Here is a 25,621-nt window from a genome sequence, read left to right on the forward strand (position 1 = left end):
AGGAGGAGGAGGAGGAGGAGGAGGCGGCTCAAACCTGTCATCCTAGCTACTCAGGAGGCTGAGATCTGAGGATCATGGTTCAAAACCAGCCCAGGCAGGAAAGTCCGTGAAACTCTTATCTCCAATGAACCACCAGAAAACCAGAAGTGGTGCTGTAGCTCAAGTGGTAGAACACTCACCTTGAGGTGAAGAGCTGAGGGACAGTGCTCAGGCCCAGAGTTCAAGCCCCATGACCAAAGAAAAAGAAGAAGGAGGAGGAGGAGGAGGAGAAGGAGAAAGAGAAGGAGAAGGAGAAGGAGAAGAGGGAGGTGGCAGACACTGGGCCTAAGGCTCTTTGGCCATCAACAAGGACCAAAGAAGTTAAATCCAGGATGAGTGCCAAGGGTCTTACCTGGAACGGGACACAGTAGGTGCCTAGGTCTGGCCCAGAGAGTGGAGAAAATATCACTTTTGTTCAGATAGTGTCAGGCATGACCAATGGACATAGAAGAAACCAAGGCCAGGAAAGCAGGCAGCAGAAATGCATTGTAATATGTTTGTAGGCTTGGAAGTGAGGCTTGGCCACTAGGGACCGGCTGACAATCCACTGTCCAGCCCTCTCTCATATCTCTGCAGCTCACATCACTACATTCAGCCTTGTCACTTCCCTAAGGAAGTACTTTACTCCCTTGTGGCATTGGGTACATGTTAGTGTCCTTACGTGTCAGCCAAAATCAGGAGCTCATTCAGAGACAGTCAATCTTCTCTATTTAGCTGCTGATATCTTGATAAAGTCCTCCAGTCCTGTAGTCAGCCCCTGCCAGCTGTGTGCAGTTCATTCTGGGACATTTCTGCCACTTGTCTGCCCAGCCCAGTCACAGCAGGTGGCAGGCGATTGTCTTCTGCCAGAAAAGACCTAAGCCCTCATGAAGATTCCAGAAACTTAACTTTCAGCCCCTGAGTGCAGCAGCCCCTGAATGAAGCTCCTAACCAGCAGACAGGAAGCCGATGTGTTTGCAGTGCTGGGGATTGAACCCAGGGCCTCCTACCATAGAGTGACATCCTAGCCCACCCCTCCAAAGCATACTTCTTGATTTTTCCCCTGCTGTTTAGTAAGGTGTATAATGACAAATCTAGCTGCACACTGTGGCTCATACCGGTAATCCTAGTTACTCAGGAGGCTGAGATCTGAGCATCATAGTTCAATGCCAACCCAGGCAGGAAAGTCCATGAGATTCTTACCTCTAATTAATCACCAAAAAGCCAGAAGTGAAGCTATAACTGAAGTTGTATAGCACTTGAGTACTAGCCTTGAACTGAAAAACAAAACAAGACAAAAAAAAAAAACCCTAAGAAATAGCACCCAGGGGGCTGGGAAGGTGGCTCAGTGGTAGAGCGCTTGCCTTGCATGCCTGAGGCCCTGGGTTCCATTCCTCAGCACCACATAAGCAAAAAGAAAAAAGGCGGAAGTGGTGCTGTGACTCAAGTGGTAGAGCGCTAGCCTTGAGCTGAAGAGCTGAGGGACAGCGCCCAGGCCCAGAGTTCAGGCCCCACAACCAGACCCCAAAAAAAAAAAAAAAAAGAAATAGCACCCAGGTTTATGCCCCAGTAACCAAGGGAAAAAAAGACAAAGCTAAACCTCAGACTAATTAAATCTTTGATCTGCCATAGGTTCCCCCCAGAAGTGGAGTCTATAGCTTAGAATTCTTGGTAAATCATTTGTTTAGGAAGTAGTCCCAGGAAGCCAAAGTAAAGGACAGGCAAGAAACAAGAGCCAAGCTAAGAAATGGTCCTGGTAAGGATGAGTAGGGGCTCAATCCATGGAGACCTTCTGAGATGGCTTGAGAAATGTGTCTCGAAGGGGTAAAGTGCTAGCTTTGAGTAAAAAAAGCTCAAGGACAGCTCCCAAGCTGTGAGTTCAAGCCCCACAACTGGCTGAAAAAACAAAGTGAAGATATTTACCCAGCAATTCTCAAATGTGAGCAGTTTTGCCCTTCTCAACAAAGGTCTAGGGACACTTGATGATGTTATACTGGGGTGAGAAGGGCTTGTGATAATGGGTAGATAATGGGTAGAAGCCAGAAATAGCTGTAATCCCAGCACTAGGAAAGCAGAAGGAGGAGGATCATAGATTTAAGGCCAGATTGGACTACATAGTGAGACCCTGTCTCAAAATATCAAAAGAGAAAAAGAAAAAAAAGCCACCCACTAGTGGTTCATGCCTATAATTCTAGCTACTCAGGAGACTGAGATATGAAGATTGTAGTTCTAAGCCATTTTGGGCAAGAAAGTCTGTGAGACTCTTTTTTTTTGTCTGTCGTGGGGCCTGAACTCTGGTCCTGGTTCCCCCTCAGCTCTTCAGCTCAAGGCTAACACTCTACCACTTGAGCCATGGCACTTCTGGCTTTTTCTGCTTATGTGGTGCTGAGGAATCAAACCCAGGACCTCATACATGCAAGCCAAGCACTCTACCACTGAGCCACCTTCCCAGCCCCGTCTGTGAGACTCTTAACTCTGATTAACTACCTAAAATTAGAAGTGGAGCTGTGGTTCAAAGTGGTAGAGCATTAACCTTGGCCACAAAAGCTCAGTGACAGAACCCAGGCCATGAGTTCAAGCCCCATGACTAACAAACAAAAAAAAAAGCTAGATACTATTGGTTCAACTCCATAATCCTAGCTACAAGGAAAGCAGAGATTGGGAAATTGGCATTCAAGGCCAAATCAGAAATACAAATTCTTGAGACTCCATCTCACTCAATGTTTGGGTCTGCTGGTCATCCTTGGTGAGACTGGAAAACACAAGTAAAAGAATTGCAGTCCAAGCTAGTCAGGGCATAAAATGCAATTTTACCTGGAAAATAACCAAGGAGTAAAAGGGCTGGAAGTGTAGCTCCAATCCCTTGGAATTCGCTGGTAGAGGGCAGCCTTGCAAAGGTGAGAGCCTGGTTTAAATCCCCAATACCACCAAAAAGAGAAGGGGGTGGGGGAGAGAGGTTGCTCAATATCCTACAGTGTGCAGAATACAATGAAGAATGATCCAGGCCAACATATTAATAGAGCTGAAGCTGAGAAAAACCAGCTTGACTAAGGCAGGGTCACTTGGAGTCAGGGCTCAGATTCAACATGAATTGCTTCACTGTCTGCTGTTTGAGCCTACTCAGAATGTGCAATGCAGTTCTGTGTAAGGGCCCAGAGTGCTTTGGCTAAGGTTTAGGAGAACAAGAGGCCTGCAAGCTGGCAGACAATGGAGCCCAGCCATTTCAGGGGCTCCCTCATTTGTGCCAGCTTCTTCTCTGGTTGAGTGCATTCCAGGGTGAGTGAGCCCCTTGTAGATTCCTGCATAATTTCTTGGCCACAGTGGCCTGTGCTTCAGGGAACCTGGGGAGGTAGATGGTTCCATGCCCAGGGTCTCAACTCCATTTCTACCTGTTTGCCTGGTATTTGCAGTCCAAAATGGAAAATTAATAATTCATCTTGCAAGGTGAATTATTCAACAGGGGGCAAAGGATTGCTGGAAATAGTTGGCATTACAAAACCAGATCCTTTTTTTTCCTAAAGGGAGAAGGGAAAAGAAACTTGAGAGCCAGGATGATTTTTGACTAAAAATGACTGTTTAGGCACCAGTGGCTCACGCCTGTAATCTTATCTACTGAAGAGACTGAGATCTGAGGATCCAGGTTCGAAACTAGGAAAAGCAGGATAGTTGGTGAGACTCTTTTCTCCACTTCTGTCTAATAAGCCAGAAGGAGATCTGTGGTTCATGTGGAAGAGTGCTAACCTTGAGAAATAAAATCCCAGGGACAGTGCCCTGAGTTTAAGCCCACATACTCCATCTCCATCTCTGTGTCTGTCTGTCTGTCTGTCTGTCTGTCTGTCTGTCTCTTTCTCTCTCTCTCTCTCACACACACACATAGTATATAGATTTGGAATTCCTGACTCATAGGATTGCAGGGGATGTGAGATAGTTGAAAGGTATCATATCTAAAATTCAAGTGCTACCAAATGTGATAGTATTAGAAGGGCCTTACCTTCATGAATGGGGTTAGGTGCTCTTCTGAAAGAGTTTGATGAGAGAGAAAGCCACTGGTGCTTCTACCTTCTGCCTGGTGAGGACATAGCATTCTGTCTCTCCAGAAGATCAAGGCATCATCTTAGAAGCAGAGAGCAGTAGGAGAGTATGATGGTGCATGCATGTAATCCCAGTTACTCAGGAATTGGAGATGAAGAGGATCATACTTTGAGGCCATCTTGGGTCAAAAAGTTTTGATCCCCCCCTCCCCCCGCCTCAATCTCAATCAACAAGGCAACTATGTGCTGTATGTCTGTGATCCCAGCAACAAGTAGGCTGTAGTAAAAGGATCATAGTCTGTGGCCTACCTGGAGGAAAATGCCAGACCTTCCCTGAAAAAATAACAGAAGTAAAATAAGGGACAATGGATATAACTCAAGTGATAGAGTGTCTGCCTAGTAAGCCTGAGGCCCTGAGTTCAAGCCTCAGAATTGTCCATCCCCTCTAAAAAAGGAAAAAAAACTGCCAAGAACAGTTTTTTCTAGACAACTATGCCTGTTTCTTTTCTTTGTGAGTGGTGGGGCTTGAACTCAGAGCCTTGGTGCTATCCCTGAGCTCTTCTTACTCAAGGCCAGCGCTCTACCAGCTCTACCACTTGGAGCCACTATGGTTTTTGAGTGGTTAATTGGAGATGAGAGTCTCATGAGGACCTTTACATCTGGGCTGGCTTCAGATCATGATCCTCAGCTCTCAGCTTCCTAAGTAGCTAGGATTATAGGCATGAGCCACCAGCACCCAGCTTCCTGTTTCTTTTTTCTGTTGTTATTTTACTTGATCTTATACTTTTCAGACTCTAGAACAGTGAGAAATAAATGTCCATCCTTCATAAATTCCCCAGTATCAGATCAGAAATTCTCTGATAGAAGCACAGACAAAAGAACATGGAAAATAGTTGTATCTCGGCCTTGTACCTCCCTCATATGGTCCTGTCTCAGGGCTGAGGTACTTTAAGGACATGACTACCCAGCAAGGAGTTTTTAGATGCTTGTTGTGTGTTCATGAGTAAGTTATTATCCATCTTTGGACTGTAGCTTCTTTACTTGGAATTGAAAAAGTTGGCCTACATTATCCTAGCACTTCAATCATTCAGTCGTTCAGCAAGTTAATGTTATTATTATTATTATCATTATCATTATTTGGATACTATGGCTTCAACTCAGGGCCTTGAACTTTTGCTTGGTTACCATGTACTTAGCTTTTTTGCTCAAGGATGACATTCTACCCCTTGAGCCATGTCCCCACTTCTGAATTTTGCTGATTAATTGGGGATAAGAGTTTCTTGGATTTGTCTGCCTGAGCTGATTTAAAACCTTGATCCTGGGGCTGGGAAAGTGGCTCAGTGGTAGAGCACTTGCCTTGCATACCTGAGTCCCTGGGTTCAATTCCTCAGCACCACATAAGCAAAAAGAAAAAAGCCAGAAGTGGTACTGTGGCTCAAGAGGTAGAGCGCTAGCCTTGAGCTGAAGAGCTGAGGGACAGCGCCCAGGCCCAGAGCTCAGGCCCCACGACCGGACCCAAAATAAATAAATAAATAAATAAAACCTTGATCCTTACATCTTAGCCTCCTGAGTAGCTAGAATTATAGAAGTAAAGCCATGGATGCCCAGCTACCAGTCATAATTTTTGCTAGTCAAACAGGCATTTCTGTTTGAGCTGACATCAAATCTTCTCAAAAATAACCAGGACAAAAAAGAAGAAAGGAAAGAAGAAAAGAAAGAAAGAAGGAAGGAAGGAAGGAAGGAAGGAAGGAAGGAAGGAAGGAAAGAAAAGAGAGGGAGGGGGGCTGGGAAGGTGGCTCAGTGGTAGAGCGCTTGTCTTGCATGCCTGAGGCCCTGGGTTCCATTCCTCAACACCACATAAGCAAAAAGAAAAAAGCCAGAAGTGGCGCTGTGGCTCAAGTGGTAGAGTGCTAGTCTTGAGCTGAAGAGCTGAGGGACAGCGCCCAGGCCCAGAGTTCAGGCCCCACAACAGGACCCCCCCTCAAAAAAAAAAAGAAAGAAAGAAAAGAAAAGAGAGAGAGGGAGGAAGGAAGGAAGGAAGGAAGGAAGGGAGGGAGGGAGGGAAGGGAAGGAGGGAGGGAAGGAGGGGGGAGAGAAGGGAGGGAGGGAAGAAAAGGAAAGGAAATAACTAACCCAGGTTTGGAAGTGTGGCTCAGTTGATATAGTGCCACCATTTAGTGAAAGCATCAGGTACTGAGTTAACATCCTGGAATTGGACCTAAAAAAAAAATTAAACAAGACAATAAATAAAGTGGGCTGGTAGTGTGGCTCAGCAGTAGAATACTGGCCTTACAACCCCTGAACTTATATTCCAGTACCGCAAAGGGAAAGGGAAAGAAAGCAAGTTTAATCTTGATGTGAAGCAATGGTTTCCCTCTACAATTTAAACCATGTCCCAACCTTGGAGGAATTGGCCTTGTGGCTCTGTTGTCCTACACTAATGATTACAGAGGGACTAAGCTGCCCAATTGCCACTTTGATGGGTGGTCTGATTCCAACATACCTAGGCTGCACAGGGCAGACAGAGCTACCCTTTCATTTCCCTGGGTGGTGCTTTAGGTGGGCAGCCAGCATGGAGACTTTAGATCCAATGCCCATTCTGCCACCCAGCAGCTGCCAGGTAACTCTGGGGAAGTCCCATCCTTTCACTGAGATTCGATTTCCTTATCCATAGGAGATTTGCATTATGTATTCAATAAGGTCTTTATTCCACTTGAGGATCCACTTGCCCTCTGATTTCTCAAATGTGTCAGCTTAGATCTAATTCTCCTCTTTCTATTGTTCACAGATCAGTGGCAAGAGGCAAAACAGCTATGAGTTGGAAATTATAATGAGAAGATAACCAGCTGCCTTCCAATCAAACTTTCCTTCTGAGAAGCTAAGAAGTCTGTTTTTTAAAGTTATTTATCATTACCATCACTTAACATACTTTTCTCACTAAAACCAGAGGGGCAGGGATACTGACAAGCAGATGTTCAATTACTAGGGGCCCTGGGGGATGATTTGAGACTTTCACTGTAGTGATTGTTCTCTAGATTCTTCCAGAGTCAGCAGAAGCTTTGATGAACTCAACAGTGAGCAAGGGAGATTGGGGAGACACAGACCAGAGGCCTATTGAAAGTCTGGCTTAATGGAAAACTGCTAGGATAGCAGTTGCTGGCTGGGGACAGTGTGGATTATGAAACTAATATATTTATGTAACACTTCACAAAGAGTCCTCAACTGCTATTATTTCATTTTCTCATGAGGACACTTCTTGGCTGATCTATAAACATATGAATCTCCTCAGTAAGTTCCTTGGTTTTAATAGATCATCTGTTAAAATGGCCACACCAAAACCATCTGATTATTCACAGATGGGGAGGAGGGCTAATTCCCTCCTTCGAATCAAAATTGGCTTTATTAGTTGATTCAACCAATAGAATATAGAGGAAGTGATGTCAGGTGAGTTCCAGAATCTACGAACTTAAGAAATCTGACAGCTTTTGTTTCACCCTCTGGGTCTGGTTATGGTTTAAATATAAAACATTCAAGCCGAGTGCCAGTGGCTCACACCTGTAATCTTAGCTACTCAGGAGGCTGAGATCTGAGGATCGCAGTTCAAAGCTAGCCTGGGCTTTGAATGTTTTATATATATATATATATATATATATATATATATATATATATATATATATATATATATATATAAACATTCAGCTGGGCACCAGTGGCTTGCACCTGTAATTTTAGCTACTCAAGAGGCTGAGATCTGGGGATGGAAGTTCAAAGCCAGCTTGGTCAGGAAAGCCTGTGAGATGCTTATCCCCAATTAACCACCAAAAAGCCAGAAATGGAGCCGTGGACTCAAGTGGTAGAACACTAGCCTTGAGCACAAAAGCTCAGGGACAGTGCTCAGGCCCTGAATTCAAGCCTGACTAGCACCAAAACCAAAACCAAATGAACAAATTATATTTATATATATATATATAAAACATATACATATGTAAAATATTTTATATATACTATATATGTGTATATATTTATATATAAACATCTCCCATAGGCTCAAGTGTTAAACACTTGGTTCCCCCACTGTTGGCACTATTTTGGAAAGTTCTGGAAAGTTACAGAGGTGGGGAACCTTTTTATACCAAGAACCATGTTTGTGGGCTGTTCAAAATTATTGATATAAGCAGATGACAGTGGGCAGCTTACAAGAATCACGTGTGTCAGTCTTGTCGTGTACCAAAAGATTTTGTGGACCTTATATGGCCCACAAGACAGAGGTCCCCTACTCTACTAGGTGAATCCTAGCTGGAGGAAGTAGGCCAGTGGAGGAGCATGTCTTTGAAGGTGATGCCTGGTCCCCAGGCCCTTTCCCAGCTCTCTGTTTCCTGTCTACCATGAGGTGAGCAGCCTCCTGTTCCTCCACATGCCGCTGCCACCATTATGTTCTGCCCAAGTACATAAGCCAAACAAACATGGACTGAACTCTGAAACTGAGAGACAAAAGACATCTTTTGCCAGGCACCAATAGTTCACACCTGTAATCCTAGCTAGTTAGGATGGTGATATCTAATAATCACTGTTCAAAGCTAGTTTGGACAGAAAAGTTCCTGTAAGACTCTTATCTCAAATTAACCACCAGGATACTAGAAGTGGTGCTGTGGCTCAAAGTGGAAGAGCACTAGCTTTGGCCCAAAAAGAGCTCAGAGACAGCGCCCAGTCCCTGAGCTCAAGGCTCACAACCAATGTGGGGGAAAAAGATACTTTCCTTTTTTTGGCCTGATTCTGGTTCCCTGAGCTTTTTTGCTCAAGGCTACTGCTCTACCAATACCATTTGATCCACAGCCCCACTTCCAGCTCTGTGTGTGTGTGTGTGTGTGTGTGTGTGTGTGTGTGTGTGTGTGTGTGTGTACTGTGATTAATTGGAAACAATTTTCATGGACTTTCCTAAATCTGCTGGCTTCAAACCATGATCCTCACATCTGAACCTCCTGAGTAGCTAGTATTGCAGGCATGAGCCACCAGTGCCCAACTCATCTTTCCTTTAAATTGTCTTTCATGGGTATTTGGTCACTACTATGATAAAGCTGACCGACATAGGATCTAAGCCACCATGTAAAAAGACAAGCTTGGTCAAGATTTCTCAGTCTTGGCACTATTGATATTTTAGATCAGGTTATTCTTTGTGCTGTGGACTGTCCTGTGCATTATGGAATGTTGAACAATATCCTTGACCTCTACCTCTGAGATATTCCAGTTGTGACAACCATGAATGTCTTGCCATGTGTTCCCTATGAGAGAAAAATTCACTTCTGCCTGTAGTCACTACTAAATGACAAGAACTGTAGAGTTAGTCAGCATTCCATTATGGTACCAAATTCCTGGGTGATCAACATACAAAGAGAAATAACTTATTTTGGCTCATTTATTTCTTTATTTTTATTTTTGATGATACTAGAATTTGAACTTTGAGCCTTATACTTGCTTGGCTTTCTTGTTCAGCTGGCACTCTTCCACTTGAGCCATACCTCCAGTCTAAGTTTTGCTGGTTATTTTGGAAATGAAGTCTCATAGACTTTTCTGTTTCAGCTGGCTTCGAACCTCGATCCTCCAGATCAACCTCTTGAATAGTTAGGATTACAGGCATGAATCATTGGAATCTTCCCTCTCAGCTCACACTTGTGAAGAGTTCAGTGCATAGCCCTGTTGTTTTGGGCCTGTGGTGGCTTATCAGGACAATACAAACAATTGACATGATTAGGAATCAAAGGAAGAGGCTTGGTGTCCTCTAATTCCCTTTGAGTGTACATCTCCAATGACCTAAAATCTCCTACACCTCTTAAAGGTTCTGCTACTTCCCAATAGAACCAAAGCCTGGGGACCAAGCCTTTAACACATAAGGAACACTGGGTATTCAAATAATAGCACTGGGTAAGGAGTCAATCTCAACTCCATTTGGATGTTAGTGGGAGGGATGTCTCTGTAAGAAGTAATCAAATTACTATTGGTGGGAAAACAGAAGAAATGAACACTGGATAGATTTCTCAGGATCTAACACAACATCAGTGCTGGCAAACATACTTGCTAGACAACTGAAGAACAAAGGAAGTCAACACTAATTGATCCGAGGTGATCCAAAGTGTCTAGGCCAGGCAAGACTTAGGCCTGCCTAGTCTTCTGCTAATTATTAGTTCCCACTATTGACATTTTTCTCTCCAGTCTTGATTGGTTATCAGCACAGTAGACACTCCCTTCCTTTGCCAATCCAAATATTTGCTCCTAAAGGATGTTAGTTATTTCTTTTCATCTGGAGGGAAATACAGGCCAAGACATTCCTCTGTATTTGTGTGTAATTTATGCATGGTTTAAGGCTTCTCCGGTTAAATTGGCCTTTTAATTTAATTTTGGCTGGACACATTTTAGCTCAAAGAAGGATGCCTCCTTTGGAAGCACACATTCCTCAACAATCTCTTCAAACAAGTCAGGCCTGGTGGTTCACATTTATAATCCTAACTACTTTGGGAGCTCAGTTTGGGAAGGTCATAATTCAAGCCCAGCCCAGGAAAAAAGTTCATGAGATGCCATCTCAACCAAGAAAAATGTGCAGGGTGGCTTGTGCCTGTCAGCTATTCAGGAAGTGAAAATAGGAGGATAGCAGTTGAGGCTGACTTGAGCAGACACAGAGTCTTTATGTGAAAAATATCAAAAGCGAAAGAGTGCTGGGTGAGGTGGCTCAGGGGGAGAACACTTGCCTAGCAAATGCAAGGCCCTGAGTTTAAATTCTAGTGCCAAAAATTGTGGGCCCTTCTTCTTCAACAGCCCAAGAGGTACCAATCACAATAACCTTATCACCACTCATTCATTTTAACTCTTCTAGAACTAAATAAAATCATAGCTTGTACAGGTTCCTCAGCCTTCTTCCTCTAACATCATGTTTATGCTTTTGACACTTTATGACTTCTCTTCTGAATTCAGTTTGTAAAATGACGACTTGACGACGTGGAAGCTTGGGATACTGAAAAGCTGACTTGAGTATGGCACTTGGATTTTCCAAAGATGGACTTCCGAAACCCTGCGTGTAACCAAGGCTGGGGAGGGGGCGTGGTCACAGCGGGGCGGAGTCTTTTGGCATGGGGGCGTGGCTTCCGGCCCGGGAGCCTAGCGGCGGTTGGCTTCGGGAGCAGGGCCGAGGTGTGGGCACCGAGGGCGGGGCCAGGTTGGGGCTTCCTGTTTGCGCCTGCGGAATCGCCGTTTGACCCCGGAAGTTTAGAAGCTCCGCGAGCTGTCACCGGGATCGGCGGCGGCGTGGCGGCGGCACAGCGCCCGTAGTGGAGCCGCTGAGGTGAGTTGCGTGGCTGGGTTCGGCCGGATGCGGAGCCTGGGGCTCGGAAGGAGCCGCGGTCGAACCTCGGCTGACCTCGGCATCCCAGTCCCGCTGTCTCCACCGTGGGGTCGAGGCTTACGCCGTCCCCGGGGCCTTGAGTCGCACCCCTGAGTCTAGGCCGCCCGACCTAGGAGCCCCGTGTTCGAGGCTCGGCCCCAAAGTGGCCCCCCTCCCCTTTGCTTCCGGGGCTTCAGTTTCCCTGGGATTCATTCATTCATTCAGCAGGTATTTATTGAGCTCCTTTTAGATCCCAGACCCAGAGCTAGAGCCGGGCGCCGGTGGCTCACGCCTGTCATTCTAGCTACTCTGGAGGCTGAGATCTGAGGATCGCGGTTCAAAGCCAGCTCGGGCATGAAAGTCCGTGGTACTCACCTCCTATAAACCGCCCAGAAAACCGGAAGTGGCGCTGTGGCTCAGAGTGGTAGAGTGCTAGCCTTGAGCTGAAGAGCTGAGGGACAGCGCCCAGGCCCAGAGTTCAAGCCCCACAACCAACTAACTAACTAACAAAATAAATAAAGCTAGACAGCTAGAAAGTACCTGCCCTCAGAGAGTTTACAGTCAATGAAAGTGAATGTACAGGGTATTTAAACCGGAAGAGTAAATACTTTAGATCGATCTAGGACTAATTCCAAAGACTGTAATACAGCATTGTGATAGATGAGTCTAACAGTGGGAGAATTTCCCAGTTAATTCAGTTCTGTAGCCATAAAGTAGCCTCATAGATGTTTACAGGCTCTATTATAATTGATGTGTGTTCTAAGCTCCCCTCCTAAGAAAAACCCTGCCTAACTTTTGGCTGCTGCTGCATTCTCTTGAAATGGAGGGGGGAGGGGTAGGAGAGTGGTCAGCACAAATACAGTCATGATCACTGCCCGTGTCCCTTTGGAACATTCTAGTCTGCCTAATTCATTTAGATGAAAACTGAAAATTCTCTTTGATGTCCTTCTTTAAGTCATTTCTGTCTGTTAAATGTAGCTAGAGCCTTACCCATACAACAGGCATAACGGTATTGATTGTTATATTGTTGTGTGGCTAGATTTGTATCCCTCATTCCCACAAAGAACTTGTGAAGGGTAAGTCTAAGCCTGTATTTTGCCAACTTTAGTGTTACCTGGTCATCAATGCCTGCCACATAGTAGATATTGAAACATCTCTGGATAAAATGATTATACAGTAGTGTCTACTATTCATGGGTTCATAGGAGATTGCCTATCCCCAGGTTATATCTTTGTTGGTTGTGTCTCTTCCCTCTTCCTGGGGCTCCTCATGGCCTTCAGATAAAAGGTCAACCTTTTTAGCCTCTCATTTGAGGCTCTTTTTTTTTGGGGGGGGGGGAATCTGTCATGGGGCTTGAACTCTGGGCTTGGGCGCTGTCCTTGCACTCTTCAGCTCAAGGCGAGCACTCTACCGCTTGAGCTACAGTGCCACTTCTGGTTTTCTGTCGTTTATTGGAGATAAGAGTCTCACGGACTTTCCTGCCCAGGCTGGCTTTGAACTGCGATCCTCAGATCTCAGCCTCCTGAGTAGCTAGGATTACAGGCATGAGCCGCCGCTGCTCCGCTTAAGGCTCTTTTTAAACTGACTCCATCATCCTTGTACTTTTTTTGTTTTGGGTCCAGTCGTGGGGCCTGAACTCTGGGCCTGGGCCACAGTGCCACTTCCGGCTTTTTTCTTTTTGCTTATGTGGTGCTGAGGAATGGAACCCAGGGCCTCATGCATGCAAGACAAGCGCTCTACCACTGAGCCACCTTCCCAGCCCCTTAGCATTTTTTTTTTTGCTGAAGACCAGTGCTCTACCACTTGAGCCACAACTCCATTCTGGCATTATTATTATCATTATCATCATCATCATCATCATCATCATCTCATTATCTTTTTATTTTATTTTTTGCTGGGGCTTGAACTCAAGGCCTGAGCACTGTCCTTAAGCTTCTTTTGCTGAAGGCTAGCACTCTACCACTTGAGCCACAGTGCCAGGTCTGGCTTTTTCTGTTTATGTGGTACTGAGGAATCGAACTCAGGGCTTCATGCATACTAGGCAAGTACTCTACTACTAAACCACATTCCCAGCCCTTCATCCTCATTATTTTGTGTGTGTGTGTGTGTGTGTGATTAATTGGAGGTAAGAGTCTCACAGACATTCCTACCCGGGCTGGCTTTGAACCACAATCCTCAGATCCTAGCCTCCTCAGTGGCTAAGGTTATAGGTGTTAGCCACTGCTTCCCACACATGTTGGCTTTTTAATAGTGTGTCTTTTGAGAGTCCTTATTTACATTCCGTGATTCAGCCCACATGTATATCCCTTCTGTGAGTGAGGTCAAGTTTTAGTGTGGAAGAGAATGTTGGATTGGAAGACAGCAGATTTGGGATTTGCCATTCCCTAGCATTTTTTTTGGGGGGGGGCAGTCAGTAGGGTTTGAACTCAAAGCCTAGGTGCTGTCCCTGAGCTCTTTTGCTCAAGGTTAGTGCTCTACCACTTTGAGCCACAGCGCCACTTTCAGTTTTCTGCTAGTTAATTGGAGATCAGAGTCTCGTGGACTTTCCTCCCTGGCCTGGTTTTGGACCACAATTCTCAGATCTCAGCCTCCTTTGTAGCTAAGATTACACACATGAGCCACCATCACCTGGCTTTTTTTTTTTTTTTAATGCTGAGAATGAACTGAGTTCCTTGCATATACTTAACTCAAGCCTAACTCCCTGGCTTTGAGACCAGTTTGTGCCTCTGGAGGAGTTTGCATCATTTGCATTTTATCTTCCTCCTTGCCCTTGTATTCTTTGAGTTGTTTGCCCTTGGAACTTTAAGAGTTTGGAAAATCTTGTAGAAAGACAAGGGAGGAGGGGCCAATGGCTCCAATCTTAAGATCTTGGGAGAGTTATGAGAAGAGTGACCTCATAGTTAGTCATTGTCAACCATTTAGTGAGGCTGCATCTGTTCTAGACCTGTGCTGGTCCTGGGAAAGGCAGCAAGAGGAGATCCCTGAGCAATGTCTTTACAGAGCTCAGTCTGCAGGGTGCAGAGCTGGAGTCATTATAAAGATAATGTAAGCCTGGCTCTGGTGGCTCACACCTATAATCCTAGCTACTCCGGAGGCTGAGATCTGAGGATCACTATTCCAAGCCAGCCCAGGCAGGAAAGTTGGAAGTAGAGCTGTGGTTCAAGTGGTAGAATGCTCACCTTGGAGCACAGGGACAGTACCTAGGCCCAGGGTTCAAGCTCTAGGACCAGCAAAGCAAAAAGGGGGGGGGGGTAATGTAGGAAGCTGGAGCTATGACTCAGTGGTAGAGTACTTACATTCTATGCCCCCCCCCCCCCACACACAAACCAGGTACTGGTAAGCTCATGTCTATAATTCTAGCTTTTCAGGAGGCTAAGATCTAGGGATGGCAGTTCAAAGCCAGCCTACGCAGGAAAGTCCAGGAGACTCTTACCTCCAATAAACTATCTAAAAACTGGATTTAGAACTGTGGCTCAAAGTGGTAGAGGGCTACCCTTGAACATAAAAGCTCAGGGATAGCACCCAGGCCCTGAGTGCAAGCTCTTTGGTCTGCCTGGGAGAACAGTCCCCTCCCTACTTCATCTTCGTGAAAGACAGCACCAGCCTTACCAGAAATCACCTGCCTGAAACCAGTAATCACCTGACTGTCAATCACCTGACTTTGAGTAAGCAAAGGACTCCAGACTGTGAGGTCATCTCCTTATCTGCTGAGGTCATTTTCTAAACCGCCCCAGTCAGGTGTCCTTCAGACAATGATAGGTTCCTTGGGCTTTGAGGTCACTTCCACATCTGCTGTGGTCACACCTCCTCCTCACCTTTCCCTATATAATCCATATGAACCACAAGGTCTTTTCCACTCCTTCCCTTCTCTCTTTCTGCCTGCCTCCATCTCATGTGGGCTGGCATGTTTGCTCTCCCTCTTCCCTTCCCATCCGGCATCCCCCCCCCCCGCAATAAACTTTTTTTTTTGCCTGAACCATGTGGTGGTCTCCTTTCAGCGAACCTTACACACAGAAAAATAATAATAAGAGAATCTAGGTACTTTCAGCCACTACATAGAGTGAGTGGGAGTCATCTGGGAAGTATTTCCCTCTACAGTTAAGCACTGCTGCTTTAGGTAAAAAGGCATCGCTTTGATCCATATAGACCAACCAAAGCTTAAGAGGTCTCATCTGGAAGCTCCCTACGGTGCAGGTAGTTGGGAGGGGGGTGAGGGAATGCTTCTCTCTGGCTCTGAGTTCCACCCCAGAGCAGGCCCTGACCCCCCCAAGAATCTGTGTGTCTGCTCTCTTCTTCCCATCCGTATTCCTTTCAGGAGGGTCGTGCAGCACAATGCCAGCTCTGCCCCTGGACCAACTCCAGATCACCCACAAGGACCCGAAGACAGGAAAGCCGAGGACTTCACCAGCGCTGGTGAGCCAGTGCCTTGAGGCCATTCAGCCTGATATTATCAACCTTGCAATTTCAGAAGCAAAAGTGAATTCCTTCCTTATCCAAGAATGACCCGAGGGCCATGGTCAGTAATTCAGTAGCCGAGACCCTACTAAGCCTTTTCAGGCCTAGTGTGGAAGTTTCCTTCTAAGCATCAGCCTGCACTTGAGTAGAAGTTTCCATGTTACTGCCCCCCCAAAAAAAACAAAAACAAAAAACTTTGCTTCACAATCAGTCCAATGGCAGTTCTGACTCAGGCCAAACAGGGCTCCAAATGGCTCCAAAGCTGAGTTTGGAGATTGGGTCCTGGGTGGGTGTTCATGTTTCAGGTAGGACTTTTGCAGAGCTGTCTAAGCTATTCCCCCACACTTGAGTGGGAACACTGATCTCAGAGGTAGGGCCCTCTTTTATCTCACCAGGGATAAGAAAGGCCAGATACAGACTCAGCCAAGGCCTGTGAGAATGAAAGCTAAGGAGGCTGTGAACCTTCTGATTCCCAGCTGCAGAGAGAGATTAGAGCCATGGAGACGTGCCAGGCTACTCAAGGAGGAGACAGACTCAGGGACTCCAGGCCCCAAACCCACTTGTTGATTTCCCAAGAATATGAGTTTACTTGAACAAGGTGGGAAGAAGTATTTTCTATAGGCTCGAGTAAAGTCGTGGGAAACAGGAGGTAGGTGTTTTATTTCCTGCTTTCTGGATGGTTGCTTATTACTTCCTCAACAGTATCTAGTAATAGTAGCTAACCTGTTTTAGAGTGCTCACTCTGGGCCAAGCCATTCTAAGTGCTTCACTCAGATTATCTCAGTTAAGCTGAATCCTGGCCTTGTGAACAAGTATTTTCATCATCATCCTGATTTAACAAATAAGGAAATTGTGAGTTCAAGATCATAGAACTAGGAAATCAGGAGGGACAGGATAGGGACCCAACCAGGCTGACCCCAGAACTCATACCCTGAAGTTTTGCTTTTAGTCGTGGGGCTTGAATTCTCAGGCTGTGCGCTGTCCCTCAGCTCTTCAGCTCAAGGCAGTGTTCTACCACTTGAGCCTTGAGCCACAGTGCCACTTCTGACTTTTTCTGCTTATGTAGTGCTGAGGAATCCAACCAGGGCCTCATGCATGCAAGGCAAGCACTGTTACCACTGCGCCATCTTCCCAGCCTTACCCTGAACTGTTTTTTTTGTTGTTGTTGTTTTTGTTTTTTTGCAATTAAAGCTCTTATTTCCTTTTCATGGCCTTTTTATGCATGGAAGCGATTTGCCAGAAAAGCTAGTGCTCTTTAATAGGTAGCCATTTGCCACATGTAGCTTTGAGCACTTGTAATGAGTGTGACTGGTGCTTAAAATGTAGACTGGGAAACTGGTGGGGTCTTTTTTGTTTTTGTTTTTTTCTGTTCTTTTCTTGCTAGGCAAGTGCAGGGCTCCTTGGGCCATGCTCCAGGTTTTTTTTACTTTTGTTACTTTTCAAATGAGGTCTCATGTTTATGCCTAGGGGCAGCCTGGATTGTGATCCTCCTATTTATTTATTTCATGTATCTAGCATGACAGGTGTATACCAGTATGCTCAGCTTTTTTTTATTGATTGAGGAATGCTCTCACATTTACACCCAAGGCTGGCCTCAAACTTCCAATCCTTCTATTTGCCACCTCCCAAGTAGCTAGGACTGCAGGTGTGACTCTCTGTATCCATTGGAGCTACAATTTTAATTAATGTATATGAAAATCATCCCATGGGTTGAGGGCCTTCTGGGCTGGTTCTAGAGATAATATAATATAGACACTAATGTTGGTAGAAAGTTAGTAGTTGAGTCTGAGTGGTGTTTGAGTCTAAGTTTCTGCCTCAGTCCTTCTCTGTGTACCAAATGAACAGCTGGATTGGCTGTAGACTCAGAGAGCAGGGACCTGGTTCCTTTTTTTCACTTCTAGCTTAGTGCTCAATGCATAGTAGGCAGCTCTCAGGAAGTATTTAGTAAGCTAGGCTTGTTGTCAGGTGCTGGAGTTACAAAAATAGAGAAGTTATGATTTCTACTCTTGGGGAGCCCATCACCTAAGAGAAGAACAGACAGTGTGCTCAGGATTGGGGTAGAAGGAAAGCCACGTGGTGACAAATGCAGAGCCCAAGCCACTGATCTAGACTTGGGGGGTGGACGTAATGGGAGGATTGGCAGGGACAAGGAGGTCTTTGGATGACTTATTGGATGAGAGGGGTTCTGAACAGGATGTTGGAGGGTGAGTAAGGACTAGCTGGACAGAGTAGGGACAGAAGGGAGGTGCTGGAGTATTGAGGGAACCTGGCTTTAACACCATGAATGATTGGAAGAGGCGGCAGAATAGAGCTAACAAGAACAGGCTTTGCATTCATCTCACATATATTTGGCACGTTCACTTTGTTAAGCAATCAAGATCCAAAAGCAGGTAATCAAAGGCTGAGCTTGGGGAGGTAGCAGTAAGAATGAAATAGTCTGTCTCTTCCCACTGTGTCTAACACGTAGTAAGTAAGCACTCTTGCAGTTGTGATTGTGACTAGCATTGACTGAGGGCTAGGATGAGAAGAGGGACAAGCTGAAGGAGGCAGCTGCCTGGGTGAGGAAGGGTCTTTTGAGCTGCACTGAGCACATTATTCTCTCGGATTGCCCTAAGAAGTAAGTACCTACTGGCATTTGTGTCTGGAGTCCCAACTTGAGATCCAAAGATCTCCAGCCATGTTGCCTTTTGCAGGATGATCAGTGGAACAAGTGTTTATTGGGTGGCTACTCTTTTTAAATTGTACATGCTGGGGCTGGGACTGCGCCTTAATGATAGAGTGCTTGCTAGCATGCATGAAGCCCTGGGTTAGATTCTGCAGTACCGCATACACAGAAAAAGCCAAAAGTGGTGCTGTGGTTCAAGTGGTAGAGTGCTAGCCTTGAGATAAAGAAGCTCAGGGACCGTGTTCAGGCCCCAAGTTCAAGCCCTAGGACTGGCGGGGGGGGGGGGGGGGAAGTGCGTGTTTGGAGGACCCACAAGAAATACACCTTGGGAGTAGAATGAGTGAGTGCCCTCCTGCAGATAAGACTCAGATAAGCGGTGCCTTTGGAGAACAGTGCAAAATGAGTTCTTATCAAGATGCACTGAAGTTTGATGGGCAGTGAATGTTCTCATAGTTTCCCAGAACAGGCAGGACCTAAACCAGGCTCATGAACTTCAATAGGCGAGGTCACCTCAGAGTAGAGGCCCTCTTGTTGAGCTTGATATTCAAGGTCCTTTGGATATCTTGGCAGGATTTGGCCATTTGTTAATTCCATTCATTCTTTTGTGAAAATGTGTATAGAGTCAGTTTGGTATCAGACTCTGTTCAGAGCTGGGGATTCTCTGCCAGCCAGTGGGGGACACAGCTGAGAAGGTGGTCCCTTTTTATGTAACTTTTTGAGTTATCATTGAAGTACAGTAAACTGGAACATTCTCCATGTCAACAGTTTCATTGGTTTTATTTATTTTTTATTTTTGGGGGGGTCCAGTCGTGGGGCCTGAACTCTGGGCCTGGGCGCTGTCCCTCAGCTCTTCAGCTCAAGGCTAGCGCTCTACCACTTGAGCCACAGCGCCACTTGTGGCTTTTTCTGCATATGTGGTACTGAGGAATCAAACCCAGGGCCTCAGGCATGCAAGGCAAGCGCTCTACCACTGAGCCACCTTCCCAGCCCTGATTGGTTTTAATATTGGTAAAATACTCACAAAAACAACACCACAATGGAAAGTATTTACATTCCTATCATTTCTACCCCTAAAAGTCTCCTTATGCCCTTCCTCTCTCCCTGGTTCTGTAACTACTGTCCTGAAAGCATTTTTGATGCAGTTCAAAAGATGTCACAGTCAGGTTGGCACAGAGCACAAAGGCTGAGAGAGAGCCCAGGTAGACCCCTAATGCAGCTGGGGTCAGAATAATGAAGGCTTTCTGGAGGGGATGAGATCAGATCCAGGGTCCAAAGGACAAGCAATGAAATCAGGATACAGATGAATACCATAGGTCAATTAATAGGTCTCCCAGGTGAGCATTGCTTTAAGATCTGTTTTACTTGCTGCCATAACCCCAAGACCTTAGGAAAGGTCTTGGGCCTTAACGAGTCTCCATTTCCTCTTCTGGAAAATGAGGAGAAGACTATTTTATCTAGTTATATAGATAAGAACGAAATTGACCTGCTCAGCAGCTGGCTCAGGGCAGGTCCTCAATATGTGCTAGCTTTCCTTATTGTTATTCAGCATCCTTCAAGTCCTTTTCCCAGTGTACATTCTGTGACCCATTTTTTATGCTTCTATCAAAATACTGCTTTTTAGCCAGACAAAGTAGCTCTCCTACCTGTAATTCTAGCTACTCATGAAGGTGGCTGAGATCAAGACGTTCCAAGCCAGGCAAAAAGTTTATGAGATTCCATCTCAACCAACCAAAAATAGGAGTCCACACCTCCTATTCTAACTACTCAAGTAACTTAAATAGGAGGATGCCAGTCCCAGCCAGTTCAGGCAAAAATGAGACCTTATTTGAAAAATAATGAAAGCAAAAAGGACCAGAGGCTGGACTCAAATGCCTGCCTAGCAAGTATAGAGCCCTGACTTAAAACCCCAGCACACACACACACACAAAAAGTGTATATGTATATGCAGTTTCTTCTACCTATACTTCCTTTTCCTCTAAAGCTTAGCTCGGATCTGCCTGTCCTGGGAAGCCGTCCCTTGTCCTCCAGGTGCTCTTAGTTTCCTTCCATGCTCCTGTGATCCTGTCAGTTTTGATTTGTTTTTGTTTTTTGTTTTTGGGTCCGGTCGTGGGGCTTGAACTCTGGGCCTGGGCGCTGTCCCTCAGCTCTTCAGCTCAAGGCTAACACTCTACCACTTGAGCCACAGTGCCACTTCCGGCTTTTTTCTTTTTGCTTATGTGGTGCTGAGGAATCGAACCCAGGGCCTCATGCATGCAAGGCAGGCGCTCTACCACTGAGCCACCTTCCCAGCCCCTTCTGTCAGTTTTGAGCAATTGCTTCTCTTCCGGGCTCCTTGGTGGCCTGGATGTACATCTTCCCCTCTGGAGTACCTGAATGCTTTATTCATATGTCCTCCACTCTTGGTATAGTGGGTCTCCCATAGTTAATGTCAGTGGGATTGGAGAGAGAGAGAGAGAGAGTGTGTGTGTGTGTGTGTGTGTGTGTGTGTGTGTGTGCGTGTGTGTGCGTGTGCGCGTGCGCGCCTATCCTGGGGCTGGAACTCAAGACCTGAAACACTGTTCCTGAGCTTTTTTGCTCAAGGCTAGAACTCTACCACTTCAGCCACAGCTCCAGTTCCAGCTTTTTTGGAAGTTAATTGGAGATGAGAGTCACACAGACTTTCCTGCCTGGCCTGGCAGATCTCAGCCTCCTGAGTAGCTAATATAACAATGTGAGCCACTGGCACTGAGTAGCAGCCTTCTTTTTGCAATAGATTTGGAGCTCGAAGCTTACTATATGAGATTTAAATGGGAAAGGGCCCTACAGACCCATGTGCTCGATGGCCCTGATGAATTCTTGTGGAACCCAGTGCCTCCATAGTTTGCAAACTTGCATTGGGCAGTGGGAAGGCCTCGATGGTTCTTGAGGAGGCTACACCATCAGTCTGGATGGTTCTATATCCCTTGGCCTGACATGGGATCCTCTATCTGGGGACTGTGATTAATAACAGACTCAGACATTGCCAGCCTTCCTCCTATTACTTACCGCTTCCAGAGAAAACCACCCTCTTGTAGTCCATCTCTCCTCTTCATGGTGAGGTCTGTTTACAGTATGGTCTGGGCTGAGAGAACTGTGACTCTGAGACCTGTGACTACTTGATTGGCATCTTTTCTTTCGTAAGATTAGTGAATAAAAAAAAACAAAACTTGCCCATGTAATTGTAACCCCTCCGTACAGTATTTTCACAAGAAAAAAAGAAAAAAAACCCACAGTGATTTGTACATTTGTGTCAGAAAGTAAAAAATGTGCACAAATGCTTCATAAGGCTGTATTTTAATGTAAATGCCGAGAAGGCCTAGGAGGACCCCACATCCCAGGACCCTAGCAGATGGCAAGTGTCTTCCTCTGGGAGATGAAAAGGACTAGGAGTGTGATCCCAGATGATGCATCTGTGTAACATTGTCTTCTTTCTTCCCTCTTCCCCCTCCCCCCTCCCTTCCTTCCTTCCCCCTCTCTTCTTCCCTCCCTCCTTCACTTCTTCTTTCCCTCCTTCCCTCTTCTTCCTCCCACCCCCTCCTTTCCTTTCTCCCTCCCTCTTTCCTGTTTTCCTATTTTTTGGGGTGGGGGGTGGGGCTTGTACCCAGGGCATCACTCATGCTGAGCACATACTCTGCTACTGAGCTGTACCTTCCTTTTGAAGGAAAAGGTGCTCATCTCTCACTTACATAATTAAACCTTAATTTAAAACAATACATGACCATTGTCTAAAAATCAGAAAGTATGTTCAAGCCTCAGTCCTCTCTCCTAAGATAACTACTATTAGTTGGAATTTTTGTCTCCACCACTTTGTTTTTGTAAACCTGTACCAGCGATCACAAATTAAAGGCCAGCCTGGGCTACCTGTCTCAAAAGAGAAACACACAGACACACACACACACAGAGAAAACTAACAAACACAAATCTGTACCAATGTGTGAATATCTAGTCTTTAAAAACAAACCATAAAACCCCTGATTTTATTAATGGAGCTTTGTATCCTGCTTTGTCTTCTCTTAACCTTTCCCCATGTCATTAAAGCCCTCAGAAATGTGGTTTTTAAACAACCACCTGTGTTCTCTGGGAGCAGCCATCCCTCCTTTGTTAGATACACTTGGTTCTTTCTGTCCAAAGCTCCTTGGAGGGTCACCAGGTGGAACAGCCAAGTGTTGTCATTGCTGTGTGTTGGCAAATGGGCCCTCACTGACTAACCTCTGCCACGTTAACACGTGGTTTTTGGATCCCTAGCACCCCGAGCAGAAGGCAGACCGGTATTTTGTGTTATACAAACCGCCCCCTAAAGACAACATCCCCGCCCTAGTGGAGGAGTACCTGGAGCGCGCCACCTTCGTAGCCAATGACCTCGACTGGCTCCTGGCCTTGCCTCACGATAAATTCTGGTGCCAGGTAACATTCTATCAAAATTAATGCTAAGACAAAACACATGACATGCCGTTTGGTTGGTTGCTGGTGTTTTTCTCCCTACCTCCCCCACCCCCCCTCCCCAGGAGGTGCTTTTTTATTTTTTTATTTTTTTGTGTGTCTACTTCTTAGCCTGGATCCTTAACAGCAAATTGTGGTTTGGATTGCTCTGTCTCATATCACAAGCCTAGTGATGCTTACACAGCTTCCAAGTGTCATTTTAAGAGATGTGTGTGTAGCCCTCGGCTCATTTGTACCTCCTTGGTCCCTTGGGGTTGGAGTGTTTGCACTAGGCCAGGGCTGATGGGCAGTAAGCCCCTGTGCAGTCTGCTGCAAGCACTTGGCCCTCAGCCTTCAGTCCTCCTTCTCCTCTGTCACCTGCCTTAGGTCATCTTCGATGAGACTCTGCAGAAGTGCCTGGACTCCTACTTGCACTATGTGCCCCGAAAGTTCGACGAGTGGGTGGCCCCCACCCCTGAGGTTGCAGATATGCAGAAGCACCTACACCGAAGCATTTTCCTCACCTTCCTCCGCATGTCCACTCACAAGGAATCCAAAGTAAGCCTCCAGTCCCCTGACAGATCACCACCTGCCACCGCCTGACACCTGACACCTCTGTTGGCCTCCCCACCCCTGGGAAGGAAGGGTCTGGAAGCATCAGGTTTCCTCTTTGTCTCCTCGTGACCTTTATCCCCACCATTGGGAAGGAAATCTGTGCCACCTTTCCTCGCTTATAGTGTACTGGCCTATCTACATTACACCCAGTGTTTTCATCAATGGGAGCTGAGGGCTCTTTGCCAGGTGACATGTGACTGCCTGTGCTCATGCATTACAGGGCGAAAACAACAACTCTGACTTCTTCAAGAAACTTGTATACTCTTTTAAAAGTCATTACTGGGCTAGGGGTGGAGCTCAGTGGTTGAGCACTTGCCTACTTACATAAAGCTCTGGGTTCCATTCTTACTATGGCAAAAAAAAGTCATTTTGTCTAAACAACTCAAATATTACAGGAATATCAAATGGATATTGAATGTCTTCTCAAAAGTCCCCTGCCCCAAAGTCACCATTGTCAGAATGGGGAGTGTAGATCAAGTGGTAGTACCCCTGCCTAGCAAGCAAGAGCCCTGAATTAAAAGCCCAGAACCTCAGAAAGAAAAAAGAACTCACCAGACTGGCCACAATTAAGGTTCGTGATCTTTTTGTTGTTGTTGTTGGTGGTAGTGGGGCTTGAACTCTGGGCCCAGGTGCTGTCCCTCAGCTCTTCAGCTCAAGGCTAGCACTCTTACCACTTGAACCACAGCACCATTTCTGATTTTCTGTGTGGTTTATTGGAGATAAGAGTCTCATGGACTTTCCTGCCCAGGCTGGCTTTGAACCACGATCCTCAGAGCTCAGCCTCCTGAGTAGCTAGGATTACAGGTGTGAGCCACCAGCTCCTGGCTAATGTTAGTGATCTTTCAGGAAAGTTTATTCCTTTGGGAAAATTGGAATTTTTTAAATAGGATCTTGGAGCAAGGCGCCAGTGGTTCAGGGCCAGTGGCTCAGGGCCAGCTACTGCTTTTATATAGGAGCTGTGTATTTCAAGAGAAGTTATAAAGCTGGGCTAGTGGCTCATGCCTGTGATCCTAACTATTCAGGAAGCTGAGATCTGAGGATTGTAGTTCGAAGCCAGCCTGGTCAGGAAAGTCTGTGAGACTCTTATCTCCAATAAACTATGCAGAAAAAACCCAGAAGTGGTATTGTGGCTCAAGTGGTAGAGTGCTAGCTTTGAGCACAAAGAGGCTCAAGGATAGTGCCCAGGCCCTGAGTTTAAGCCCTAGGACCAGCCAAAAAAAAAAAAAGGATCCTGATATTGAGGGTATAGTTTTGTGGCAGTATGCTTGCCTAGCACCAAAACCAGAAAAAGAATCTTTAAGAAAGAAAAATATGCCTGGTGCTGGTGGTTCATGCCTGTAATTCTAGCTACTCAGGAGGATAAGATCTAAGGAGTTCAAAGCCAGCCTGGGCAGGAAAGTCCATGAGACTCATCTCCAATTAACCACCAGAAAACTGTGGCTCAAGTTCTGAAGAGCTGAGGAACAGCACCCAGGCCCAGAGTTCAAGCCCCAGGACTGACTTTAAAAAGAGAGAGAGAGGGGCTGGGAAGGTGGCTCAGTGGTAGAGCGCTTACCTTGCATACCTCAGGCCCTGAGTTCGATTCCTCAGCACCACATAAGCAAAAAAGAAAAAAGCCGGAAGTGGCACTGTGGCTCAAGTGGTAGAGCCCTATCCTTGAGCTGAAGAGCTGAGGGACAGCGCCCAGGCCCAGAGTTCAGGCCCAACTACCGGACCCCCCAAAAAAATAAATTAATTAAAAAATAAAAAGAGAGAGAGAGAGAAAGAGGAAGGAAGGAAGGGAGGGAGGAAGGTAGGAAAAAAGAATGAATATAGCTGGGTGTTGTTGGCTTATACCTATAATCCTAGTTACTCAGGAGTCTGAGATCTGAAGATCACAGTTCAAAGCCATCCCAGGCAGGAAACTCTGAGACTTTTTTTTTTTTTTTTTTCGGTTGTGGGGCCTGAACTCTGGGCCTGGGCGCTGTCCCTCAGCTCTTCAGCTCAAGGCTAGCGCTCCACCACTTGAGCCACAGCACCACTTCTGGCTTT

At 46.0% G+C, this 25,621-nt stretch overlaps 1 protein-coding gene across 1 annotated transcript in view; it reads left to right on the top strand.

Moving 5' to 3' along the window:
* The first annotated feature begins 11,312 nt into the window (after positions 1-11,312).
* Ascc2 (activating signal cointegrator 1 complex subunit 2) overlaps positions 11,313-25,621 on the top strand; it is a 48,446-nt gene continuing 34,137 nt past the window's right edge. Inside the window, exons 1-4 of the mRNA XM_013014264.1 lie at positions 11,313-11,379; positions 15,734-15,831; positions 22,802-22,960; positions 23,363-23,533. Coding sequence (XP_012869718.1) covers positions 15,751-15,831; positions 22,802-22,960; positions 23,363-23,533 — 411 coding nt within the window. The 5' untranslated portion in view covers positions 11,313-11,379; positions 15,734-15,750. The remainder of the gene's footprint in view (positions 11,380-15,733; positions 15,832-22,801; positions 22,961-23,362; positions 23,534-25,621) is intronic.

The sequence above is a fragment of the Dipodomys ordii genome, unplaced genomic scaffold (genome assembly GCF_000151885.1).
Source record: "Dipodomys ordii isolate 6190 unplaced genomic scaffold, Dord_2.0 Scaffold23, whole genome shotgun sequence".
Taxonomy (NCBI): Eukaryota; Metazoa; Chordata; class Mammalia; order Rodentia; family Heteromyidae; genus Dipodomys; species Dipodomys ordii.